This window comes from Orbicella faveolata, unplaced genomic scaffold (genome assembly GCF_042242905.1).
Source record: "Orbicella faveolata isolate gen_17 unplaced genomic scaffold, um_ofav_v1 contig_15, whole genome shotgun sequence".
NCBI classification, from domain to species: domain Eukaryota; kingdom Metazoa; phylum Cnidaria; class Anthozoa; order Scleractinia; family Merulinidae; genus Orbicella; species Orbicella faveolata.
The window spans coordinates 8763774-8789547 of NW_028301542.1; the positions used below are offsets into that span (position 1 = coordinate 8763774).

General features: G+C 38.5%; 1 protein-coding gene across 2 annotated transcripts; it reads left to right on the top strand.

Moving 5' to 3' along the window:
* Nucleotides 1-258: 258 nt before the first annotated feature.
* Nucleotides 259-25699, top strand: LOC110060745 (uncharacterized). 2 transcript variants are annotated; one of them, XM_020767542.2, is made up of 13 exons: nucleotides 259-379; nucleotides 480-687; nucleotides 3358-3450; nucleotides 7226-7384; nucleotides 10335-10433; nucleotides 12835-12948; nucleotides 13351-13455; nucleotides 16233-16319; nucleotides 18215-18290; nucleotides 19626-19679; nucleotides 20646-20772; nucleotides 22330-22449; nucleotides 23223-25699. In XM_020767542.2, the coding sequence occupies exons 2-13, from the start codon at nucleotides 550-552 to the stop codon at nucleotides 24748-24750; spliced, it is 2700 nt and encodes an 899-aa protein (XP_020623201.2). In that variant the 5' UTR covers nucleotides 259-379; nucleotides 480-549; the 3' UTR covers nucleotides 24751-25699. The 2 variants fall into 2 exon arrangements, with proteins under 2 accessions (XP_020623201.2, XP_020623200.2); XM_020767541.2 differs by having other exon boundaries at nucleotides 259-687.
* The last annotated feature ends 75 nt before the right edge of the window (nucleotides 25700-25774 follow it).

Genomic DNA, 25774 nt, shown 5'->3' on the forward strand with positions numbered 1-25774 from the left:
AATCTTTTAAAAGGAAGTATTTTAACTTATTGGGTATTCAACTTATTCGCGTGCTCCGGATTATGACCAAGGTACTCAATGATTGCATCACCTTCTTGAATAAATGTGAAAAAAAAACATATGCGAAACAAAACCTCCACAAGCAAGAGTGAAGGAATAGAACCATCCAGCACTAGCATTACAGCATATTCAGGATATTTCAATTTCCAGTTCCAGACGATTGTCAGCAGACTGGGCACAAAATTCTCCCCAGGCCTTCGCGTCCAGATTTCAAAATGGCGCGGATGGTGTTTTGACTGTGTGGTACTGTATGTTGCTTAAGAAAGTCATATTCCAAGAAAAGAACCTTTCTAATCAGGAGAAAGGTCGCCATTGAAAGGTTTCGAGATAATTTTCAACACTTGTGGACCAAATGGACGACGTTTTGACATCCGAGCATTGTGGGAACATGAGTTTTTAAATTATTGTGCAAAATTCAGCCTATTTGCAGGTATTTGCGGTAATCGTCGTCGCGTTCTTTGCAAGCTTTCTGGAGTACGGTGAAAAAAGATGAGAGGTGGTAAGCACACAGAATTGCTGGGATGTATCCGAACTGGAGATTTAAAGGATGTCCAAAGGTGCTTTTCAACGAAGGGAAACCTCGACAAGTTGAATCCTTTGTTGACGAAGAAATTTGAGCCACACGGAGTGAGTCAAAAAGTTATTATTAAAGTATAAGATAGTTAGAAGATTTATTAGTGACTCTTGGAAGTCTTTGTGCTAACAATAAAGTCTCTTGGCCAGAACTAGCCTTTGTGTAGACATATATAGGAAGTCAGTGGAGATTGCTTGCAGACAGGCTATATACAGAGTGATAAACTGTAAATATTTTAAAACTACTGAGCTTGTTCTGATTTTGTGCACTTTATTTTTCCCTAAACAGAGTTATGAAATACTTGCAATGATCAGAAAATTTAAACGTTATTGAGAATATATAATAAACTGTGTGACGTGTTTAAAACAAAATAAAAACATTTCAATAGAAATCAACAAATTTCAATGAACATTAAGAGAAATCAATGAAAATTGAAAATCACTCATCGTGGCTGCTTTGATCTCTATTGATTTCCAATAACTGTAAAGTTACTATTGATTATTGATTATATTTATAATCATATCTGTTACAAAATTCTCAATCATGATTGGTTCTCCACTCGCTTAGTTGCTGCGTAATCGGTAAATGATCACGTGGGTGTCTAATTACAGGTATGTAATTGCAACTTTTTGTAACTGGATACCCACATGATTCGCATGTCAATTACGCACTCTTTAATGGCTCCCTTCTTAAAGTGTACATGGCACGAAAAATAATTTCTGCTTATTTGAAAGACCTTTCAAAATACAGAAGAATGGGGTTTTTCTTTTTTAAATATCTTTTTTCGTTTTAGAGATATTGACGTTTTTCTATTATGCAAATTAGAGCAGTGATCACATCATATTTGCAACTAACGAGTGGAAAATACTTTAGAGGTTGCAAATGGGGATTTTTGGTTTTTTGACAGAAAGAGACTGGAACCAAAAGAGTTGCTATGGCAACAGCACTAAGGGTGTCATTTTGTTCTTTTCATGATGCACATTTGTGGTGCCAAGTTTCAGGAACACTGCTTCAATATTTCCAGAGATATCATTTATTCAGTATTTTCCACTTTTTAGTTGCAAACAATATGACGTCATCACTACTCTAATTTGCATAATAGAAAAATGTCAAGATCTCTAAAACGAACAAAGATATTTCAAAAAGAAAAACACCATCCTTCTGTATTTTGAAAGGCCTTTCAAATAAGCCGAAATTATTTTTTGTGTCATATACACTTTAATGTTTCCTACTTTCAAACTTATGGAAAGCACTACTGACTTTTTCACTCAAAAGAAGTTCTCCAAAGACTTCTTTAATTTTGAAATTTGTTATAGATATGATTAGTAGTAATTGGGCCTTGTGTCATACAATTGAGGGAGTAATTGTGCTCCTAATTTCAAATTGGCCTCACACTTTGCAGTTTTTCTGCCAGAGCGTGCCATTGCGGGAATCCCGCGTTTAAATCAGAGATGGCCCCCAGAAAAAAAATGAAGAAAGGGCCAATTTGGCCCTTTCCTTTTACAAGACTGCAGGCTTAACACGGGCATAACATTTTAAAAGCCACCCCAGGGCTCGAAATTGTGATGATATGGTCACCAATGCAACAAGCATTTCATCCTTGGCGACCAAAAATTCTGGTTTAGTCGCCATAATACGGCATAATGGAGACTACACTTCTCTGTGTTGATGATCAATGATAGTTATTTTGTCACACATTATGTCCTTCTAGAAAATCACATTGAAAGATCTTTGCTTCTAAAACATTCAACATAAGAAAAGAAGTCAATCCATCCTTTTACTTTGCTGTATCGATTCTCTCACATCGGAAAACTTCCAAATGGCTGATCGTGCTTGAAATCGCCCTATGATGCACTGCAAACCCTTGATCATTGACTACGTCATGTATGCCTACGTATTGTTCTTTTGTAATGCACGGATCCTTCATACTAATATTTGATTCAAAAGAAACTTTATTGAGTACAAACACTTCAAAAAGCACTTACTATTAAATTTCATCGTAGATCCTAATAAACTGCTTTATTTTTCTTGGTATCCTGATGCATTTTTTCCTTCTGTAGCTTTCAATTTATTGGCCCCTTTCCTAAAAAATTGGCCCCTAAAAAAGATCTACGGGGGCCACTTTGGCCCTCAAGTAAAATTTTCTGGCTGAAACACTGCTTTGTGCTGATCCGATTTTTAATTTATGGGGGCGATAACTCTCTGAATGGAACCCCACTCAGTCCAATTACTATTACTTACTGATTATCATTGATCGGTACACACGTATGCTCACAGGTCGTGTGATCACCAATGTTACCACTGAAAATGCTATTGAATGCCTTTGCTTTTCCCAAGCATGTTGAAATATCAGTCGCATAGTTCTTGCTTTGAATGTACATTGGATTAGACTCATCAGTCCTGATCAGGAGATGATGACAACTACAGATGAGCAGACCTTCCCCTGTTCTTCTTCTAGAGGCCATTATAATTATCTCACAACTTCTTGTACTGAGTTGGTTGTTCTTTGGGTGGTTTATATATGTAGCTGGCTGTTACAGGTTGATGGAGAATGGAGACAGTACAATTTTGTATAATTACTCAGCTAGAGATTGTCTGACAATACACCAAGCTATGTCTTATCTGGTAAACAAACATTACTTGGTGGGAATGAGAAGCTATCCCAGTAGTAATTTAGCTCAACATGATACAACATAATAATAGTTCTGTATTGTATTTTATAGGAAACAGCTCTGCATCTGGCAGTTAAATATCGGCGTGAAGACATTGTGAAGTGGTTGTTGCAACTGGAAGCTGATATTCATGCTACTGACTGTGTAAGTTTGTTTTCTCATTTTAAATTTTCCCAAAAACCATTTATAGTAAGCATCCATATCATTTTGTGTTGTCTCATATTAATTTTGTCATAATCTGTAAAAAAAGAAAAAGAATTTATCGACCCACTTTCTGTAATTTTAAACCAACATTTTTACTTCTGTTAATCCAAGGGGTTTCATTAAAGGGGCCAGGCACTGGGGAAATTAACCGGCTGTAAAAAGAACTTTGCTCAGCTGCTTCATTGATAATTTACATGTATATAATATTGTTGCTGTCCCATGCTAGATCCCTGAGGCTCACAGTCTTCTAAAAAATTAACAAGTTTATTTCAAATCATAGAAGCATGATTTTGCCTTTACAGTACATGTTATCTCCCTTACCTTCAAATTGCGAAGCAAAATCGCCCGCAAATTTGCCTACAAATTTGCCTAATTATGCATCGCAAAACACTGAAAGTCCATTTGAAATGTGTCAAAATTACACAGCAAATTCTGTAACTTGACAGTATTTTTCTGCTCCACCAGAGAAAAGGTCCAGAGGGAGGTAGAGTTTTGTGTGAAATAAACTTTGAGTCACAATATGATTTTGTGTGTTTTTATAAAGTGCTGTGAAGTGAGGAGTAAAAAGTTTTTCCACAAAAGAACCTGTTTTGATGAGTGCTAACTTCGTGTTGAAAACTTTTTTCTCACGTAATAAAATGTCACATTTGTGCAAGTGTACTTCCACATTTCCCCACAAGAGTAAACAGTCTGAAATTGACTGTGAAATCCAATTACCATGATGGAACTTGCTGGTTCATGCTTCATTGCTCTAAATTTATAGCGAAGATAGTAAAATAGTTTCAAAAATACAGTATACTTGGGAATGTTTTTTTTTTCTGTTTCTGCAATATTATTATTTCTCAGCCTGGTCAAACTGGCCCAAGAAAGCGACAAAACAATAAATAATTATTTTAGATTAGATACTCATCTCAATGTGTTTGCCATTTTTACTGGTTGCCTAGCATGTGACCAATAATTCCTTCGGAATCATCACTTGCTTGAGTTTCAAGTTTTATTATGCTACAGACAGCGACAGAAATATATAACCTGTTCACACTGAATTAAAAATAATATCATGCTCAGTTTCATTATTCTCCTGTAAAGCTTTATTCTGTGCTTTTAACTCCCCTTTAAAATGGTGGAAAGAAGCTAACTCGCACACAACGCAAGTCTCTTTACGGTATACTGTAAAGAGAGAACTCTGCTTGCATTGTTTTTAGTGCAAAGTAATAATAAAATGTAATAAAAATAATAATAATAATGATGATGATGATGATGATGATAACAATAATAATATAGGACGTAAGATGGAGTACTTTTGGGGTTAGAGTATTGGAAAAGGTCCTTAAAGTAAGCGAAATGCTAGTTCCTGATCGAAAACGTGGCTTTCAGATGTCAATATTTTTGTCAGCTGGAGACAGTATGATGGCATACTAAAAGACCGTAACAGAAGTCTGTTAAACTTTTCATTGTTAACTCTGTTAACTTCATGTAGGGGTAGCTCAGGGCACAGATCAACTCCTTTGCATGGTAGGTATAGCAGGTGGCTCTTTGAAAATACTAAGAAATTGCCTCTTTCTCACTCCCCAGAAATTTCTTTGATACCTATTGTGTTTTCAATTGGTCCTTTGCATTTTCTAGGCAGTAGGGGAAAGTTTTGTTTTTTGATTGCGCTGATCGAAAACAAACATGGCTCTTTCTGAAGACATGATTGATCATTGCAGTTATACACACAACTTACGCAGTTGTGAAATTAAAGCCTGAAAAAAATGCATGACCTCTGCGATACCAGTGCAGTGCTCTACCAACTGAGCTATCAAGCCAACTGGGAGCTGGTCACATTGTGAGTTCCCAAAGTACCCGTAGATGATGGAGAATGCAAATGAATATTGAAAGATCATATTTTTGAACTGCGGAGAAAGATATGAAGACGTGATTGATCACCGCAGTCATACACACAACTTAAGTTGTTGTGCACTGCATCCGTATCGCAGAGGTCATGGGTTCAAATCCCATTCAGGCCTGAAATTTTTTCGGGCTTTAATATCACAACTGCTTAAGTTGTGTGTATACTGTAACTGCAATGATCAATCATGTCTTCATATCTTTCTCCGCAGTTCAAATATATGATCTTTCATATATTCATTTGCATGGCTTCCTCTGTCGTGGTTTTCTTCTAAATGGCAAAATTCTGTACTTAGAACCAAAACACACCTTTAAAGATTTCAAAGTGGTAAGGAATAAGCATCAAGAAGAATCGACCAATGGTTAAGAGGGTGACAATGACTTAGAAGCAATGATATCTTCCTTGGGGTTGCAAGAAGATCTGAATCAAAGGTCTTCCTGAATACACATGAAGTTCATGTCAAATAAAACCATGAGCTACGGAACACTGTGGACAAGTTTAAAGTGAATTTCAGTTCTCGGGGCTTATGGCTGCGGTATGGAAATATCTCTTGTTAAGCCGAATTTATCACTAATTAAATTAGCATTCTCTTCTAGAGGAATTGTTTTGGTGTTACAGTTATTTATATAAACATTTCAGTTGACTTTTGCATTTTCAACAGATGGGCAACAACAGGCATTTGGATAGCACAAATATACTTTTGGAGAATGCTTGTATATATCCAAGTCACTATTTTTCATGAACACGATCTTTATGTTGTTCACCTTTTTATAATTAACTGAAGCTTTCTGACTTTGCACTTTCTGTTTTAGAAGCGTTCGTCTATTTACATAACATGTTTTTTTTTCATTCACGGTAATTTAAAAAATCAGAGAATTAAAAACACTCTTGTGAGTTTGTTTTTACTAGAAACCTATCAAAGCTGGTGATTATGGAATACAGAATAAGAAAATTTTATTTGTGATACTGTCTTTTTATGCAATCAGTGTGACACTATGAACACTGATTTATCCCTTGATCAGTGGCATCAGAATATGAGTTAGCTATACCAATTACAATAATCTCCTGTGGGCATTTGAACGGTACTGAATTTGTGCTCCAAATTACAGGAAAATACATCTGTGTAAGTCTAGGATTTCAAAATTTTCCTGTGGAGGCATGTCCCCTCCCCTCCCTCCTCTCCAAGCTTGGCAAGACCTTTTGGGCTTTGCATTGTTTCTGCCCGCTTGTCATGGTCTGATGCCTGCCTGCTAAAAAACTTACAGAAACCCCTGGTTAACCCTAATTTAGCTCAAAGGGAGGTACAGTGGATAGTTTTTGCCCAGATGGTCTGATCTTTGTCATCTTCTTCATATTTCTCATCCCTTATGGGGTTTAAATGGGGACCATCGGCCATTAAATTAGTTGTTATATAAGTTTGCAGCAGTTGTTTAGGTTGCCACACAATATTTCTCTCAACTAACACTGCTTAAGAACTCTATTCATTTCTTTTTGTTTTGACTGTGCCATAGCCTATTGGATGCCTGAGGTAACAGCTGCTATTATTCAGCACTCCAGTTTATGAACTTCAATGCATGCCTATCTGTCTTTTCTTATTAGTTTTGCTTTTGGTCTCATTAATTTAACCCACTGGCTCCTGTGCCCTGCAGAAGAATGCAGTTGGGGCAGCCATTTATGGGAAGAAGCATTACAGTCATGATGACCCAATGAGATTACTGTTAATTGACAGAGGCAACCTGATAAAATGGAACCATGGGATCATCAGTATAATATTGCATAGAGTTCTCTTCTGTTTTTTAATGACTCTTGCTATGAATTTTTTTCCAGTTTTCACGCACTGTCCTTCATACAGCTACCGATAAAACTGAAGATGTCCATTCAAGCGCTTTGTCTGCCCCTGATACTTCTACTGATGAAACTAAACGCAATAACATCATTGAATTAATTCTCAGTTGTGAAGGTGTTAATGTTAACGCCACAGATGAGGTGAGAGAATATGATGAAGCATTGAATTTTTAATTAGTAGATAAAGACACACAAAGTTAAGTTCTGACTAAAGAATTGGATATGACAATGCATTAATGACTATCATTATTATACTGAGATGCAGCTTTCAACTGGATAGCTAGACTTTCTAAAAGTCCTTTCCAATAATATTTCCATTGTTAGTTTCACTGTTGGAAAGGACTTTTCCCACTTGCAGTGCGCCAAATTTTACCGGTGCATTTTTTCACCAGTGATGTAAATACACATTAACCAATGAACAAACAAGTACTGACTATACATCATGACGTGGCGCGTGACCAATGACACAACTCGCAGAGCAAATCTCTGCTGAGTTCAAGTACTATAAAAATCTTTTTTATTTAGCTTTTGTTCTCGGAGATACTTAAGGATATAAATTTCTTCAGTTGGTACAATTGAATTTGGTTTATCCAACTTAATTTTGACTCTTTGAAAGAAGGACAGGGAAAAGCAGTGGAGGGCTATTTATCCGATCAATACGGGTTTGTTTACTTACGGACGTGATCTGAGTTCCTGCGTGATCTGGATCATTTCAGAGAATTAAGTTTGGACCTTTCAAAGAAGAACAGAGCTGTTCCTGCAGTGTGTGTAATTATTGCACTTTTAGTTGATTTAATGACTGACCAAGTAACTTCTCTACAAAGAAAGGGCATCGCAGCAAATTTGTATTGGCCGGTTTACCAACTTTACTGCTTTGAAAGCAGTCGTTGATCAATGAAGGACTTTTGGGAACAGCGATTTTATTCTCTGCCATTCGTTGCAACTTCGATTCTCAACGTAATTTAATCAAGAGAGCTTTATAGAATTAAAGTTTTCCCTGAGTAATTCCTTGTTCTTTAGTTAATTCTGATTCCTCTCGGTACAAGCTAGATCTACATAAGTTTATAGCATTTTGTCAGGCAGTCTCTGGTCGATCACTGATTAATCTCTAATCTAGACAACCAGTTTAGACTAAAACAAATAATTCCCGATCGGTTTAAACAGGGATTTGACTTTTCAGGAGGCGTTACCCAATGGAACAGCTTTTGCTGTTTGTCAATATTGCTGACTGCATACTGCACTGTACACAAATAAATTTGACACAAATAAATTTGACACAAATAAATTTGACACAAATAAATTTGACACAAATAAATTCATTTGACTTAGGGAACGTTTTGATGGAAATCATTTCTGCCTTCGCGACGATTGCACGCGGAGCACATGAAAAGTGAGAGATGTCAATCATGTTTTTCGTGGCAAAAATTTACACTCTGATTCACATTCCTGCAAGTGAAACAAGTCGACCTCTCGCAACTTACATCGCTCGCGCACGCCCTTGCGACTTCGTCGCTTGAAGATTCCTGCTCAAACTTCGCTCAAGGGAGATAAGTAGGTCAAGGATTAAGAAAAGTGCGACTTGCGGGAAGTCTACTGGATAGCCTGCATAGCTGGCAGGATTCATGAGTGAGTGATTTCTAGTGGCAGAGCTGCCATTTTATTCTCACACAGGCAAAGCCTGCAAAATTCCCATCTGCCTCATTTCTTATGGTTTTTGCTTACCACCCACTTTTATGATCCAATCGGATCTCGAGTGAGCTGTAACATGCAATGTGTTCTCCTGGGATGGATGAGGTTTAAAAAAAACGCAAATTAGGGCAGGTGGCAATTCAACTAGACTCCTCACCATTTCCCTCATGGCTTCACCGCTCATGTTCACATTCGACTTTGCCGCCAAAGCAAGATGCCAGTGGTGAAAGGGTTAAGCCCTCACGAGTGAAATTCTGCCAGCTATGTAGGCTATCAATTGGGTTCAGAATGTATTCTAAAATGTAATGCGCCTCAAAACTCTGTAACTCCCTATGGGTGAGCAAAATTCTTTAATTCCATGGTGCAACTTAAGCTAACTTGAATCATAGACTGGCACATGATCATGTTGTGCTTCTTGACATTGTGGGAAGACTACAGCTGTACAAAGGAGTGTAATGACCCCATAAAGTTTTAATTGTTTTTGTACTGCTAGTATTTGGGAATCAACAGGTGAAAACAAAAGTATTTGTTCACACAAAAATTGAATTTGAATCAAAAAAGGATGTCACCTGTAGTAATTTCAATAAACAAATTCATGTTGTTTTCAGTCTTACAGATTAAGTACTTTAAGAGACCATTTTATATACAGTTTACATATATTTTTAATTTTAGCTTTCAACTGATTATTATAATTGTGCTAGTGGGAAAATTTTTTCATGCTTGTGAAAATCACTGTATCGGAGTCTCAATTTTTTGCAAGGCTAAGATTTTTGTCTTGAAGTCCTGATTGTTCTTTTTTGTAAAATTACAGGTATAAAATTAATGATGCCTGAACGTCTTAAAGTCTGAGCATTTCATCTTCATATTTAAAACGCTTTGGAGTCTTGGTCCTGCAGTTCAAAAAGGCAATTAAAATGTCTTGTCTCACAAAGAAGAACGCTAGTGTTACCTTCTCACAAAGTCTTGCATTTATCATTGACCACCTCTAAATATAAAATTATATATAATTGACTTGTAACCACTGACAAAAGTGCATAGTTGCTTATTTATTGATTACTAAGACCCACATAGCATTTTGTGTGTGTGTGTGGCAGGGGGGGGGGGGGAGGCACAGTGGCCTCATGGTTAGTGCACTAGTCTCTGGATTGGACCCTGTTCAGGGATATTGCGTTGTGTTCTTGGGCAAGCCACTTCACTCTCACAGTACCTCTCTCCACCCAGTATAAATGGGTACCGGCAAACTTAATGCTGGGGGTAACCCTGCGATGGGCTAGCATCCCATCCAGGGGGGAGAAACTGGGATAAGCTCTGGCCTGATGGGCCACTTAGCTCGTACATGTATGCAGACTTAACCTTTTACATCTATGCATTTTTAGACCTCTGTAATGTTCTTTTGTTACAGTATGGACATACTCCTGTTAAGATTGCAGCAGAGAGTGGAAAATGTGAAGCAGTGAGGTTGCTTCTAAATAAAACAGCAAATATCACCATAGCTGATAAAGTAAGTACAAATAATATTGTGTTCATTTCATTGTTGTTGCATTTATTATTACATTTCAGGAGTACTCCCTGTACACGGTCCTGGATTTTCTCAATACATGGGCTTTATGAAATACATGTTTCTTATTAACAAAGTGCAAGGCCATACTGGGAGAATATTGCCCCAGGGTCTTGACAGTACAGAATGACATAGGACATTCTCCCAACTGGTACAGTCCTGAGTAAGCTTGGTTAATAAGAGATTTATTGCATGATGGAAAATCTTTAGAAAATTGCCAAAAGCATGGACTTGATAAGACATAGCAAACTTCAAGGGTGCAATCCTGGTCAGGAGCTGACCAGATGTTAACTTATGTCTGTTGGAAAACAAAACAAAAGGGAAAGAAAGGTGCAAGAAAAAGAAAGTCTTTTATGTGAAAGCAAGTTGTTTCAGAAACGCAAGCCATAGAACTACATGTACCACAAAATGTTCAAGAGTGATTGTGCGGGATCATTTGAGATTATAAGCCAGTGCCTGGTCCAAAACTAAGAGATTATTGGACCAGCAATGAAGCAATCTCATTGGTTGATTTTAGTTATTGGCCCTCTGAACTAACTTAGTTGTGTAATAAAATCTTTTAAGAACTGGTGTTTAATGAACAGAGTTAGAAATAGGGCCAGTACTTTCCACTCAACCAAAAATTCTGAACTATCAATCCTAGGAGTCAGCCAGGCAAGTTAGACATCATGTGTAACCTCATACAGCCTCATAGTGTATGTGTGCTAAACTGAGTTGTTTGACTCACGCTGTAGTCACTTGAGATGTAGATCGCGACGTTTCGACTGCTTACTGTAGTCTTCTTCAGGCGATAAGGTTGACTGCTTGCACGGTATCATTTATATCCTAAAGGCCGGCTGTGATTGGTGCATTTCGATCCTCCTATTGTTCCACTGTTCCGGCGAGTAGCTGTTTCCTCAGTGGTCCGCTGTTGTACTGTTCCCCTGTTGTTGTGTTTCTTGATCGTGGGTATCCATGCTTCAGGAATTTCAATTCCACTATCCCTGTTGATGTTATTAGGGTGAAGTCTTATGTGAATAGCTTCCTTGACTCTACATGTGTACCAGTGAGGATCTCGATCAATAAACTTGACCTCATTCCAGATAGGATAGTGGCCAGTCTCGTGGGTGTGTTCAGAAACGGCAGAGGTCTGGGTACAGACAAGTCGTATATCCCTGTTGTGTTCTTTGGTCCTCTCCGGCATAGATCTCCCTGTTTCCCCGATGTAGACTTTGCCGCACTCACAGGGAATCCTGTAGACAACACCATCTTGTTTAGCCGGGTTGACGGTGTCCTTTGGTCGTACTAAGTGTGACCGAAGTGTCGTGTTGGACTTAAAGACAGTGTGAATGCCTTGTTGTTCTAGGCAGCGGCAGAGAGACTCCAAAACTCCTTGGACATAAGGTAAAACGGCGGTGGATTTAAATTCCACAACAGGCTCTCTTCTTGGGGTTGTTCATGCCTTTGTGATCTTCTGTACAAAAGAGGAGGGATATCCGTTAGAAACAAGTACAGATGACAGATGTTTCTTCTCTCCAGCGGTTAATGATGGTTTGGAGATCACAGAGATCTATGCAGGAGAGGATCAAAGAACACGACAGGGATATAGGACTCGCCCGTACCCAGACCTCTGCCGTTTCTGAACACACCCAGGAGACCGGCCACTATCCTATCTGGAATGAGGTCAAGTTTATTGATCGAGATCCTCACTGGTACACATGTAGGGTCAAGGAAGCTATTCACATAAGACTTCACCCTAATAACATCAACAGGGATAGTGGAATTGAAATTCCTGAAGCATGGATACCCACAATCAAGAAACACAACAACAGGAGAACGGTACAACAGCAGACCACTGAGGGAACAGCTACTCGCCGGAACAGTGGAACAATAGGAGGATCGAAATGCACCAATCACAGCCGGCCTTTATGACATAAATGATACCGTGCAATCAGTCGACCTTATCGCCTGAAGAAGACTAGCAGTAAGCAGTTGAAATATCATGATCTACATCTCAAGTGACTACATCGTGAGACAAACGATAATACACTTTATTATTGCATCTACCACGATGAATAACAATAACAACCTTTTCCTGAGTTGTTTGCGCCCTTTCTCTAACAAGTCATAAATGCCTAACTGAAGATGGTGTCACATCTTCTTTTGTTTTCTCTTACTGTAACTTGTATTTTGCACTACCGGTATTTCTTAACAATGTCAATGTGCCTAAACTCTCTAGCTTGATATATATTAAATGGTTTAGGACCTATGAATTAAACACTAAGTTCAATGGCATCAAAATTGTGACTGTTTACCAACGATCCATCTTCTAAGTTGAGTAGCTCATAGCCACTTTTTTTTGTAGACAGATAACACAACTCTGCATGTTGCTGCTAAAAAAGGACACAAAGATGTGTTGGAGTTGTTACTGAAAACACTTGGTAACAATAACACAGGTATCATTGGAAAACAAAATAAGGTATTTTCTCTAATACTGTTATACATGTAATGTTGTATGTTGTAGGCATGGTTGCTTGGTAGTTACAGTTATATTAGACTTCAGATCAAGACAGCTGTGCCTACCTTAAGATTTGCATTACACTCTCTTACATTGATGTGAACATATGAAATATCTTATATTTGAACTTTATATTTCAATTCTCCAACATTCAACCACCAGACCTGTTAAGGAAACCTGAAGATGTGGTACATGAGAGAGAGACAATACATGTTACCATTGCCTATGATAGAAGTCCATACTAAACATTTGAGACTTTATGTTATAAAAGAATGAAAAGCAAAAAGTAAGACCATCATTTTATGATAATTCCAATTTCTATAAAACATGTAGGGAGTAAATGCTTCTATAATATTGTTACAGGATAAGGACACACCTCTTCACTTGGCTGTTACAAGTAAAAATCCAACTTGTGTTGCACTGTTGTTAAATGCCGGTGCAGCTTCTACAATGGAGGTGAAAAATGAGGTATGGCAAAATTCTCAACTTCCGATACTTTAATTTAAAACTGAAATTCTACATAATTACAAATGTAGATTGTTTGGGACTTGGGTGATGTCATGTATTATCTGTACCTGGATGTATACAGTGAAACCTGTATTAAGCGGACACCCCTGGGATCCTCACTAGTGTCCCCTTAATACAGGGTGTCCACTCAAAACAGGTTCTAGTATATTGTGCAATAATAGTGGAGCTCCGGGCAGCCCAAAGGGCCACCAAGCAGAGCCCCATACTCATATAGGAAAGAAAAGGAAACCCATGAGTTGATTTTCTCATGGTTATCATGGCTAGTGGTATTGCTCGTGGGCGCATATGCATGACGGCAGCGACGACAGCGGCGACAGAGTCGCGAAACATGGCGGCCATACTCCAAATAATAGGTTGACAGAGACATGCAGCCTTGGTTTACTGTGTACCTCTTTGATATTGGACATCCATGTTATGATCAACTGACACCTGTCAAAATAAGGTATCCGCTGACCAGTATCACGTGACCATATCGCAGGCTCAAGTTTACAGCTCGTCGCATGTTTTTTGAAGTGGACCGCTGACCAAGTGCTGGTTTTCTATTGGATTGCGGGCTCATCTCAGGTTAACTTGTTGAAAACAGGACAGGATTGAAAGTTAACCGAATAATAACTTTTTCTTCTATACAAATGTTTCTTGCTGCTTTGTTTTGTGTATATAGTGATTATTAAAACTCAAAACAGAAGGCAAAACAATATACAGAAAACCTGACCGCAAAGTTACAAAACTCAAATCAAAATTCTACCTTTTCCTGGGTTATTTGGCTCTGAACAACCTGGCCCAGGAGCTACACTTTTAGGCTGGCCTAAATCTATATATTAGTTAATTATTAACCCTTTTGTAACACAGTGTAAGATCAGACTAGCTAAGACTGCTAATGGTAGAATGTCCAGTCAATCACTTAGCTTTAAAACAATATCACTAAACAATGTTAAGGAGGCTCAGCTGAACCTTTAGAAGTAAAATGAGCACTTAAAGTGTCTGCTTATTGCAGGTTTTGTGCAACAAAATGGCTTAAAATTGGTGTCCGCTGAATGTAGGTTTATTTTACAGTAAATGTGGGAAGAAAATTTTGGGACTTAAGGTGGCTCAAAACAGTTTTCTGTTTTTTGGGACTTTTAGAACTACATGTAGGTGCAATTTTTCAGGCTTGGAACTGTTCTGTTTTGAATGGCTGTGCTATTGTTTTAAGGTAACTCTCCACTGTTACTTTCATTGTGTTTAAGTCATAAATTAAGGTTGCACTGTCCTGCTGCATAGCAACAAACCTGGCCCCCTTTTACCATCAATTGCATCTATCTCAGTTGCATCTATCTTTAAAACTAAGCTGGTGACCCCATATTTTTTTGCAAAAATCTTTTTATTACACACAGAAGACAAAACAGGCAAAATTTTAAAACTTCTGTGGATTAGATTTTTCTTCAATTAAACAAAAATGGAAATTTCAAAGTAGGAGAGATTCCACTCCACAGTTGTTGTTTTTTTTTGCTTTTACAATTTTGCACATGCATTCTGCTCTTGCTGTTGAATAATCTTTTTGCATTTAAAAGGTAAAGTCACCACATCAGTTTTTTGAGATATTAGCTTCGTTTCGTGGATAAGGTATTTTTCGTGTGCGTTCTACACGCAAATTAAAATCTCAACTTTGCAAGATCGCCCCTTGCGCATGCATGAAGGTGGTCCACTGATCAGTAAAGTCTGTGATCTCCATGCAAATAAATGCGAATAGTGTTTTCTTTTTCGCTGTTGTTGTTTGCAGCATAAGCGGTAGAAGGAGAGTACCATAAATACATGTACCCAAAGGCAAGACTAGACAAGTAGAAAGAACAAAGAAAACCTGAAGAGTAGTTGTTTTCCTGCTGTTTTTGCGATTGATAGCTGGCACGATAGATTGCAACATCAACATCACAATTTTTGTTTATGTTCCAGCACAGCTGTTTAAAATAATGTTTTTCCCTTTAAATTGCCAGAAGGATGGATGTTTTTGAAGGTAAAAATAACTGATAATGCAAACAGCTTAATAAAGTTGGCGGAAACAAAGTTTTTCAAAGTAGGCCTTGTGACTCCTCAGGTCATCACGTGATGCCTCACGTTGAAGTGTGCACTAGAGCCCAGGCATCTCACAGAAATATTACTGTTTTGAGCCATCTAAAGCTGGTGTCCACTTAATTAATAGAACAGGTTTCACTGTACTCTGTTATTTTCCTATAAATTAACTGATAAATATAGACTTGCATTTAATTTGACATGTTGATGTTACCCCGGTCCCATATAACACCACAATAAACATGTAGCACTTCAAAGCATTGTATTTCATCGCTGAACAACTCATACATTCCCTTTTCTCTGTTCTTGAACGTTTTTCCCTTGTGTACGATTACCCCGGATGTACTAGCCTACGTCACGTGTAACACACCTCCGTTTAGGGCTAATGGCTTCACATTTCCAGTTAAAAACTGTTTCTTAACATTGACATAAACTATTACTAAAAGTGTGTTTAAAAAAAAAAAATGTTAGCCAAGTGATACCTTAATTTCTTTGTTACCACTTTCTGACTGTTAAGTACTGATGTTGGAGGCAAATATGCACCATGATGTCTTGATGGATATGGAGACATTCCTTTCATAACAAAGTACATGTACATGTGTGTGTTTTGTGTAACAGAACCTTGTTGTATTATTAATGATCATGTTTCATTAATTTTATTCTCACCGCAGCAAGGCCAAACTGTGACTGATTTGGCTAGAGAACATGGCAATGAAGAAATCATCAAATTACTGAAAAATCCTCAAAAAGTGAAAGAGGTCAGTTTGTTTTATTAGAATTGGAACTCTGATCTTTAATACTTCTTTTAAACATGTTTGATAAGTTGTGATACTGAAAATGGGGCAAACATATTGCACAATAAAGAATTTGTACTGGAATTTCATGGATTTTGAGCTTAAATAATTTACTCCATAATAACCTCTGACTTTCTTTGCTGTTAGTCATGGATCATAAACTGATTTTATAATCAAGTGATCTTTACTGATCATCATTAATAAATAAATATGTTTCAGGGGAGAATACCTAATTTTTGCCAGTGATTTTGAAACAAATTAGTGTGAATTTGGAGACTCAAAACTTTTACAGGAAATTAGCAATAGTGTATCTATCAGCATGTTGCAGAACAGTATCACTAACATCACATATATAATCACGGACTGGTTATTTTCCAAAAGATTGAAGAATGCATTGAAATTTAGGAGGACCTACAGTGTACAAAATTCTCTTGGCCACTTAACAGGGGTAAGTAGGTGGCTGTTGCCACTTAATAGAAGTGGCTGGTTAATAGCGGAGCTCCGGCGGCCCAAAACGCCGCCAAGTGGAGCCCCATTCTCATATAGGAAAGAAAAGGAAACCCTTGAGTTGATTTTCTCATAGTTATCATGGCTATTGGTATTGCTTATGGGCGTGTACATACGACGGCGACGATGGAGTTGCGCAATATGGCGGCCATACTCCAAATAATAGGTTGACAGAGACATGCTGCCTTGGTTTACCACGTACTTCTTTGATATTGGACATCCATTTTATGATCATTTGACACCTGTCAAAACAAGGTATCCGCTGACCAGTATCATGTGACCATATTGTAGGCCCAAGTTTACAGGTCATTGAAGTCACATGTTTTTTGAAGTTGACCTCTGATCAAGTGCTGTTTTTCGATTGGATCACGGGTTCATGTTAGGTTAACTTGTTGAAAACAGGGCAGGATTGTTCGGAAGCCAGTTAACGCTAACCTAGGATTAAAAGTTAACCAAATTATGACTTTTTCTTCTCTAAAAATGTTTTTTACTGCTTTGTTTTGTGTATATAGTGATTATTAAAACTCAAAACAGAAGGCTAAACAATATACAGAAAACCTCAATGCAAAGTTACAAAACTCAAATAAAAATTCTACCTTTTTCTGGGTTAGCTTAATCGGGCTCTGAACAACCCGGCCCAGGAGCTACGCTTTTAGGCTGGCCTAAATCTATATATTAGGGGTTATATTTACAGTGTTTTACTGACAATAATTTCGGAACTGTGTTACATAGCTACTTAACAGGGGGTGACCGCTTAAAAGTGGGCCACTTAATGGGGGTTTGACTGTAGTTCAATTAAAGTTATTTTATTATAAGTTTTTTTTTTCCCATTAAAATCCCTTAAATTCCCATAGAAACCCTATGTTTTTGTGATACACATGCCCTATTTTTAGTATGGCAGATCTACCACAAAAAGTTCTGTCTACTTTGTCAGTAACGCAGGCAGCATGGAGGCAGTGTGGCCGAGTGGTTAGGGCGACAGACTTGAAATCTGGAGGTTGTGGGTTCAAGTCCCGCTCTGACCGCTAAGCTAGAGTTGTTTCTCGGTAGACCGTAGTTCAACTCCTCAGCCATGTTTGTAACAAGCCAACTGGTCTACGTCCTGCCAGTTGGGATTTTAAACCATGTTATGTTTATTTGCATTAATTGTTTCATCATTTGTTTCCATTGACCCTGAAAAGCCCCATTGGGGGAGTGGTCAATTAAGGTATTTTTATTACTATATTTATTATTGATAGCATTGTAGGAAGTAATATTGGGATCTGTCAACCAATTAAACAATGCAAGCATGAATGATGCAATGAATTGACCTACAATAGCTAAATTGACTCCCATTGTAAAATTCATTTCAGTTCCTCCTGGGGAAGCCAAAGTCAGTTACTTCAAAATCTTCACTTGGAAGATTTTGCTCTGTGGAGTCAGATAGTTGTAAGTGATTTCCTGGTTTGCATTGAATGGTATACATCTGATCAATTATGCTGGTCAATTATGCTATGCTGTACGGTTACCACAGCTCCATAGGGTAATCTTTTAGGGTGTCAAGTGTGTTGGTGTTCACTCTTGAAAGTTTTTATTATTATTATTATCATTATCATTATCATTATCATTATCATTATTATTAATATTATTTTACTATTAAATTCAGTGAAACCTAGTACAGTGTGACTACTCCAACCTAAGCCACAGGACAAAATTCTGTGCAAATTGCTGAATGAAAAACTTCCAAGGATGTTAACAATATTATTCTGACATTTATTATTGCTCTATACCCAAACATAGGAGTTTGTCACTGTTTATGTAACTTTAGTAGTCAGTTTTTTCAATTTCCTTTGGTGAATTCTTTCAACATCTTTACAGTACAAAGAATCTGGCAAGGTGAGAATTTGAAGACAAAACAAAAAGTAGGACTTATAAGGAAGTTTCTTCATTGTTTGCAAATTTGTTTCTTTCTGGTCTCTGTATAAAAAAAGTGTTCATTCATTTCTGTCTGTCATGCAATGTTCCTTCCTTTCAAGGATTAAACTCCCGGTAAATGTGAAGAGGGCTAACACTTAATTGGGTTTGCTACATGTACTTTCACCTCCAACTGACTACAGAGGACTGCCTCTCACGAAAAGAATTTAACGCATAATAATTTATTACATTTAATTTCGGATGATAACGTTAACCTCTAACATTTAGGGAGGCACACCATAGCACACCATTCTTCAGTGTATAATGTTAGCAGTAATAACTATATTTGACAATCTCTCTTTCCTCTTTCACTTTGCTCAGCTGAATAGAAAAAAATTTCTGTTTCAATATATTAAATGAAGGACGCAAATTATACTTAGCTGCAATATGTGGAGGGAGCCGCCAACAATCAAGTTTATTTTCACGAAACTGAAACACACCATATACGGGTTTCTACAACATACAAAGAAGCAGTGAAGAGTAAATCAAACAGTAACGAGCCAGAGAATATGCGTGAAAATTAAGATGCTATCTTACACAATGATAATTGCAATAAGGACAATAGTCTCAAGTGAACTGGTTGGTGTCAATTGGTGTGATATTCACGACAAGTGGTTTATAAAGCCTGATTATCCCAATGGGAATAAATACAATACATTAGCAAATTAAAGTAACCAAATGAAATGCATAATGTGTGTTGTGTTTAGAATTAAGTTTATTTACTGGATGTAAAATTAATGACCTTCTTTTCAGTTAAATCTCTAAATGAAGTGTTTTTTTTTTGATGAAGTTTTTAACTTTAACTTACAGCTGCCATCAATGCTGGAAGGCAAGAATTAGTCTTACTGCACCCTTCCCAAAAAAGTGAGTATTATAAAATAGGTCTGCAATGCATGCACATGTGTGTGATGGATTTTTGTACTGAGCTTGAGATGACTCTAATGTCAGTGGAGCCCGAATATGTTCTACAGTTTATTCTATAAAGATCAGTGAAATACCAGCTGCACTTTCGTGCAAAAACTTGATATCTTTAAAAGTGAAAATAACATGCTAAGTTGCTATGGTGACATAACAAATGACGCCTTTTGCAGCAAAAGCGAAATGGTTTGGTGTTTCATTGGTTTTTAATATAATTTATAATAAATAGAAAAACATTGTTTGACATTCTACATTGTTTTCATACTACGTTACTGCGAAGTTGACTGCGAGATACTGAGTACCCTATTTGTTATGATTTGCCACTATTTGCCACTATTCGAGACTGTTCGCCACTATTCGAGACTATTCACACTATTCGGACTATTCGCTATTCGCTATTCGGGACTATTCGGAACTGTTCGCTGTTCGCTATTCGCGACTATTTGCTATTCGCTATTCGGGTTTTCCAGACATCCCAGAGTGTTCGTCTTCCCTCGTCGTTTTTCACCTGCTGCTAACAGTTTTCAGAAAAAAAGCTTTTTTTTTTTAATTACTTTTTGCTTTGTTTTTGCAGGCCCATAATTGGCCCGCAGGCATTACGTGAGAATAATGCCCTAGAATTAGCCAATTAGTTGTATTGGCTACCAATCAACTTGCAAGAAAATGGAAGACAAAAAAAGCCATTGTAGCTCATTGTGTGGCGGATTTTTTTTAAAAAAATGGTGTAAAAACTGTTTTTTTTTTTTCAGAAAAATTAGCGCTGCGCACTCGCTCAATTTCAAAATCACGCGTATGATTTCAGACCAAAATGCACTCCTCTCAGTTCATTACCATGATATATCATTCAAAAGCATTGTTTAGCTAGTTTGCATTTTGTTATTTATCAGATACAAATGTTGATCCATCTTTCAGTTATGCCACTTCAAGTCAATGCAAACCAAGTAATCTTTAACCACCAAATTAACGCAAACATCAGTGGTGGAACTGTTGCTGTGGGACCTGGTGCTCAAGTGGTAAATGCACAAGATCTAACTGCTGTGTAAGTGGAGCTACAGTTCATTGTCTGTAACATGAAGTAAGGTTACCACGGTAAAAGTCTGTTTTATGAGCCAAGCGACCCGTAGGTTGTTCTGCAGCGCACAGCATCTAGGAGTACTTCTACTCACTGCCGGATGGAATGCTAGTCCATCACAGAGTTACCCTGCAGCGGTGAAAGCAGATTTGCACTGTGTCATTATTTGACTACTAATTACTAATTAATTTTGTTTTATCTTTGGTATTTAAATTTTGAAGCTGCAATGGGGTTTAAATGACAACTGCGCCAATTAACGCGAGAAAAAAAAAAATAGAAGGCTTCTGATATAATTTTGTAGGCAATGACTCTATTCTCTTTTGTCCGAAATGCGTAGTAATCCCATTGTATCCCTCTGGAAAGAGAGAGGCATTGTGAAAGTGAAGCGTCTTTCCCTAAGAACACAACGCAGTGACCCATGCCGGGATTCAAACACTTGATCCAGAGCACACTAACCACGAGGCCGCCTCGCCTTACCCTGTGGCATGAGGTGACTGAGAGTATTTATGCTCTCCCAAGATGCGAAGCTAGTTCGTCGTAGTTAAGCTGCCTCTTATCATCGTCATCATCGTCGTCGTCGTGTTCATCATCATCATCATTGTTATCATCATCATTAGTTCCTTTTCCTCGAGTGAGGAATAGGGCGGGAGATTGACTCTCCCCAATCTCGTTCCTCGAGTCTTCGTCCGTTATTGATTGATTGATTGATTGATTGATTCACTGACTGACTGACTGACTGATTGATTGATTGATTGATTGATTGATTGCTGTGCAAGTTCGACAGAACGAGCGACTCTTCCAGTTCCGTTACAGGCTCAATTTTGATTGGAAATTAGCAGAAGTAGAACATCGGCGTCTTCATTGAGCCACATGTTTGGTAGCTAGGCATGTGCAATTCAACCGGAAGTCAGATATTTTCGGGCTTCAAATGGGATCTTTCCGATCTTTCCAGGGTCGCTGACCAGGGTCGCTCGTTTGCCGCCGACCGCTGGTCACAGCGAACGAAGACTCTGAGTGCAAGGTTGTACTCTCTCCCCATCGATCTCTGTCGTGCGCAATAGAGGAGGCTTAGATGTTACTCCGTACTCGTGAAGTTCTTCCTCCACTGTCCGTTCATCCTCTCTTTCTCTATATGGTACCCATCTTTTCTTTCTCTATTCGTAACCAATGAGCAATCCACTACCACCGTCTCTTCCTCACTTGAGTGCTGTCTGGCTCTTCTGACTTCGTCGTTACGTACTTTTACTGGGCATTGTATCTTGAAGATTCTCTAAAGAGGTGCCTCATTTAAAGTGACATTTCAAGGTCTTCTAAAAACAAACCCAGAGCGTGCTTTTTTAACGAAAAAAAATAAGCAGGGAGTCCAATTCATTGATCAAATTTTAATTTTAATTTCAATTTGAAACTTAACAGCAGAGGTTGGTTGATGCTGTAGCTGAGGATTTCCCTCGAGAAATGAAGAGTAATAGAACATGCACGATTGATGATCGGAAGACTTAAGGCTCTCGTATCTTTTATCCTTAGAAATAATGTACCTCTACAGTCTGGGCCACCTGACGAGAGTAATTTTGACGTGACCGTGACTGGCGGTAACGCATGTGTGGGTGTCCGTCCCGTGATCAATGTGGCTCCAGGAACACCCGGGTAAGGAATAGTGAGAACTGTTAACAAGGATGTTTCTACTCTCGTACAAATAGGACAAAAATTTGGAAAATAACACGTAAGAGGTACCAAGATCCTGTTTTGTGGGCCTGGAATTTTTTGTTTGTTTGTTTTTTTTCATCCCTACGGGATACCAATTCTAAAAGAAGACATAAACTAGCACTTGAATAGCGATAAAGACGATTGCATCGAATACCTTCCACTTGTAAAGTTATATGTACATTATCTTCTGTCATATTTCTTCGGCTCAATACCCTAAAAGTTGCCGCAAAAGCTCCCGCTGTAAACCTTTTGAGGCTTAACACCCGAAGAGTTACCAAAACCGCTTTTTTAACCTTTTCGTTATATTGGAGTCCCCCCGGGGATTTAACCTCCATAACTTCCAAGGCTGTGTTGCGCGACGTCGCGGCGATGTACTCCAGCTAGTAGGTCGACCGAGTCGTGCAGTCTTGGTTTACAGCGTACATCTTCGTTATTGGACATCCATGTTATGGTTAAGTGACAGCTATCAAAACAAGGTATCTGCTGACCAGTATCACGTGACCATATCGCGGGCCTAGCCCACCAGGTCGCCTATTTTATTGTAGTTGACCGTTGCCGGGGTACTGGTTTTTGATTGGATCGTGGGCTCAAGTACGTACAAAGGCGAAATTTTTGACGCGAATTAACCTCTGGTGCGTTGTTGACTTTATTGTTAACTTACTTCAGGAGCTCCGCTTTTAAGCTTGGCTAAATCTATATATTATTTCTTTCAGAACTCCAGGTACTGCTGGTAGCAAGGATGGTCCATTCTTTCCAGGACCCCAGGAGAATAATGATACTAGCTCAGGATTTCCTACAGAAAATCCAAGTACGGAGTTATTGCCCGGTCCGTGTCAAGAAGAATCTTCATCGGATAAGCTGAATGAGTCAGCTCGCCTTCCAGTTCAAGAACAGTCGCAGGCAGATAAATTAAGTGAGTCAGCTCGCCGCCCAGTTCAAGAGGAATTTCCGACAGATAAATTAAGTGAGTCAGCTCGCCGCCCAGTTCAAGAGGAATTTCCGACAGATAAATTAAGTGAGTCAGCTCGCCGCCCAGTTCAAGAGGAATTTCCGGCAGATAAATTAAGTGAGTCAGCTCGCCGCCCAGTTCAAGAAGAACAGCCCACAAATAAATCGAACCTGCCATCATTATCCAGTCCGGTTCAGGAGGAATGCTCGACGAATAAATTGAATGTTTCAACAACTAGCCCAGTTGAGGAGAAATCGACTGCTTCACTGCCCTTTTCAGTACCTGAACAAAAACCTACCCTAAAAGCAGATGGACAAATAAACATTTCTCACATGAGTAACCAACCCAGAACTGAAGGTAGTGGACCTGGCAGATCCTCCACTGATGGAAGAGTTACAGACATTATTGGACCTGCTAACGATATTGGAACTGTGGACAACGCGGCGATTGGAACTGTTAAATCAGTGAGAGATGGCACTGTGCAAGAAGTTATTGCACCTATTGATGCTGTTGAGGCTGCTGAAGACAGCAGTACTGCCAGTAATTCTGGGAAGGCGTTATTAGGGGCCACGTCGTTCAAGCCCGATGAAGCATCAAAGCAAACGTGGCAGAGAAATCTAAGAAGTGGAAGTCCTAGAAATACCAGCCCAATAACTCGTTCAGTGCCGAAGGCGGCACAAGATCGATTGTTGCATGAGGTGAATTGTTCCCCATCCAACGACACGTTCGGTTTGGATCCACTGTGTGGGGCACCAGAATCACAGCTGAAATTATCTGGTAACAGGGATGTCGCACTACCTCGAGTTTCCTTAGCAGACAGCTCAGGAACTTCTTTGCTGGTCAAAACTCCAGAGAAGCCAAAGTCAACTGTGGCACCAAGTATCAATGTTGCCTCTAATGTTACCGATGCTGGCCCCTATATTAGACCTCCCTTGGCTAGCCCCACATGTGGCTCCAGCATTTCATTGACGTGTGCTCCCTCTCCTTCTTGCAGCAAGGAGTCTTCTCACAGAAAGGCTCAACATTCCAGAGGTGATGCGATTCTGGATAGCAACCTTCCTGCCGGTGCAGTGTCAAATGTTAACCAATCAATGAGAACTGCTTGTAACGGTGAAGCGTCGTTTCCAGGTAATCACCATGGAGACAACCCCGTAGGTACTTCACGGGACAACATTAGCAGTGGAACGCAATCGTCAGCAGATGGACATCCGACCTCCATCTTAAAAGACGACAATCCGGAGGATGACCGTAAAGGTCACCAAACATGTGAACCTGAATGTCGCCTCATGTAAACTTAAGCGGCGCTTAGAAGTAAAAAAATTAAGAAGTTTATCGAAAACGCTTTAATATGAAAGTTGCATTTGGCTGAAGTTTTCGTACAAAGATGCTTCAATTTTAGTGACATTTTAAAGGAGCATTTTCAGACCATTCCAAAAAGTTTTAAAATTAAATAGAAGTGACTAAGTTTAAGGCTTAGTTTTGTTTAGCGACTTAGTAGGTAAGCCGTATGTGGCAGCTGTTCTCAAAAGGATATAGGTATGTCTTAAGTGAAAAAAGGAACCTTCAGATCTAGAAGCTATTTTCTAGGCCGCAACAATATGGGATTTCTCTCAGCATCTTGATACTGGTAGATGGTGGTGCTTTCATTATGACGAAAAATAGAAACGATAGCTATTTCATAGCTTAATAGATTCATATGATAGTTATTTAAGAATAGAGTATTTAAAAAGCCTAATTATTATTTTGCTTACTAATTTTATTGGCTTCATGAAGAAGCAATGTATTGTATATTAAGTTCCCTCCCAGTTTCTGAGCTCTTTTAGCTTGTCATCGTTATTCAATCGGAAACGTTAGTGATTCGCTCGGGAAAGTTCGTGCTTCACTCGGGGAAAAAATTGTTGCATTAATAAATTCTCTGAATACCCAGAGTAATCAAAGCACTTGGGATATTGTCACGTGAGCTTATCGGAGACTACATCACGTTGCCTAGCGACCTGCAAGATGGCAACCGTGGACTCATCAGATTTGGAGTCTTGAAATACGCTAAATATTTGTGCAAACAGTTAATCTCTCTCTACAGAAGGTGGTTATTGACTGTACTTTCAAGATTGGAATGTTTTTATTTGTTTGTATGGTTATTTGAAGAAATATCTAACGTAAGGTTTCAAATGCGTCTCACAAAGTGATAGAAAGTAATAAATAGTAAATAGAAGAAGTAAAATAAAATACATCGCAAATTAATATTCATTAATTAACTAATTAATTATTTTAAGTGAGTCCATCTGTTTAAGTTGTTGAGGAGTTTTCTTCCGGAGG

Coding starts and splice junctions, on each gene's coding strand:
- LOC110060745 (XM_020767541.2), top strand. CDS start 550: ATGAGAGGTGGTAAGCACACAGAATTGCTGGGATGTATCCGAACTGGA. Junction 3,451..7,225: donor ATATTCATGCTACTGACTGT/GTAAGTTTGTTT, acceptor ATTTTTTTCCAG/TTTTCACGCACTGTCCTTCA. Junction 22,450..23,222: donor GTGGCTCCAGGAACACCCGG/GTAAGGAATAGT, acceptor TATTTCTTTCAG/AACTCCAGGTACTGCTGGTA.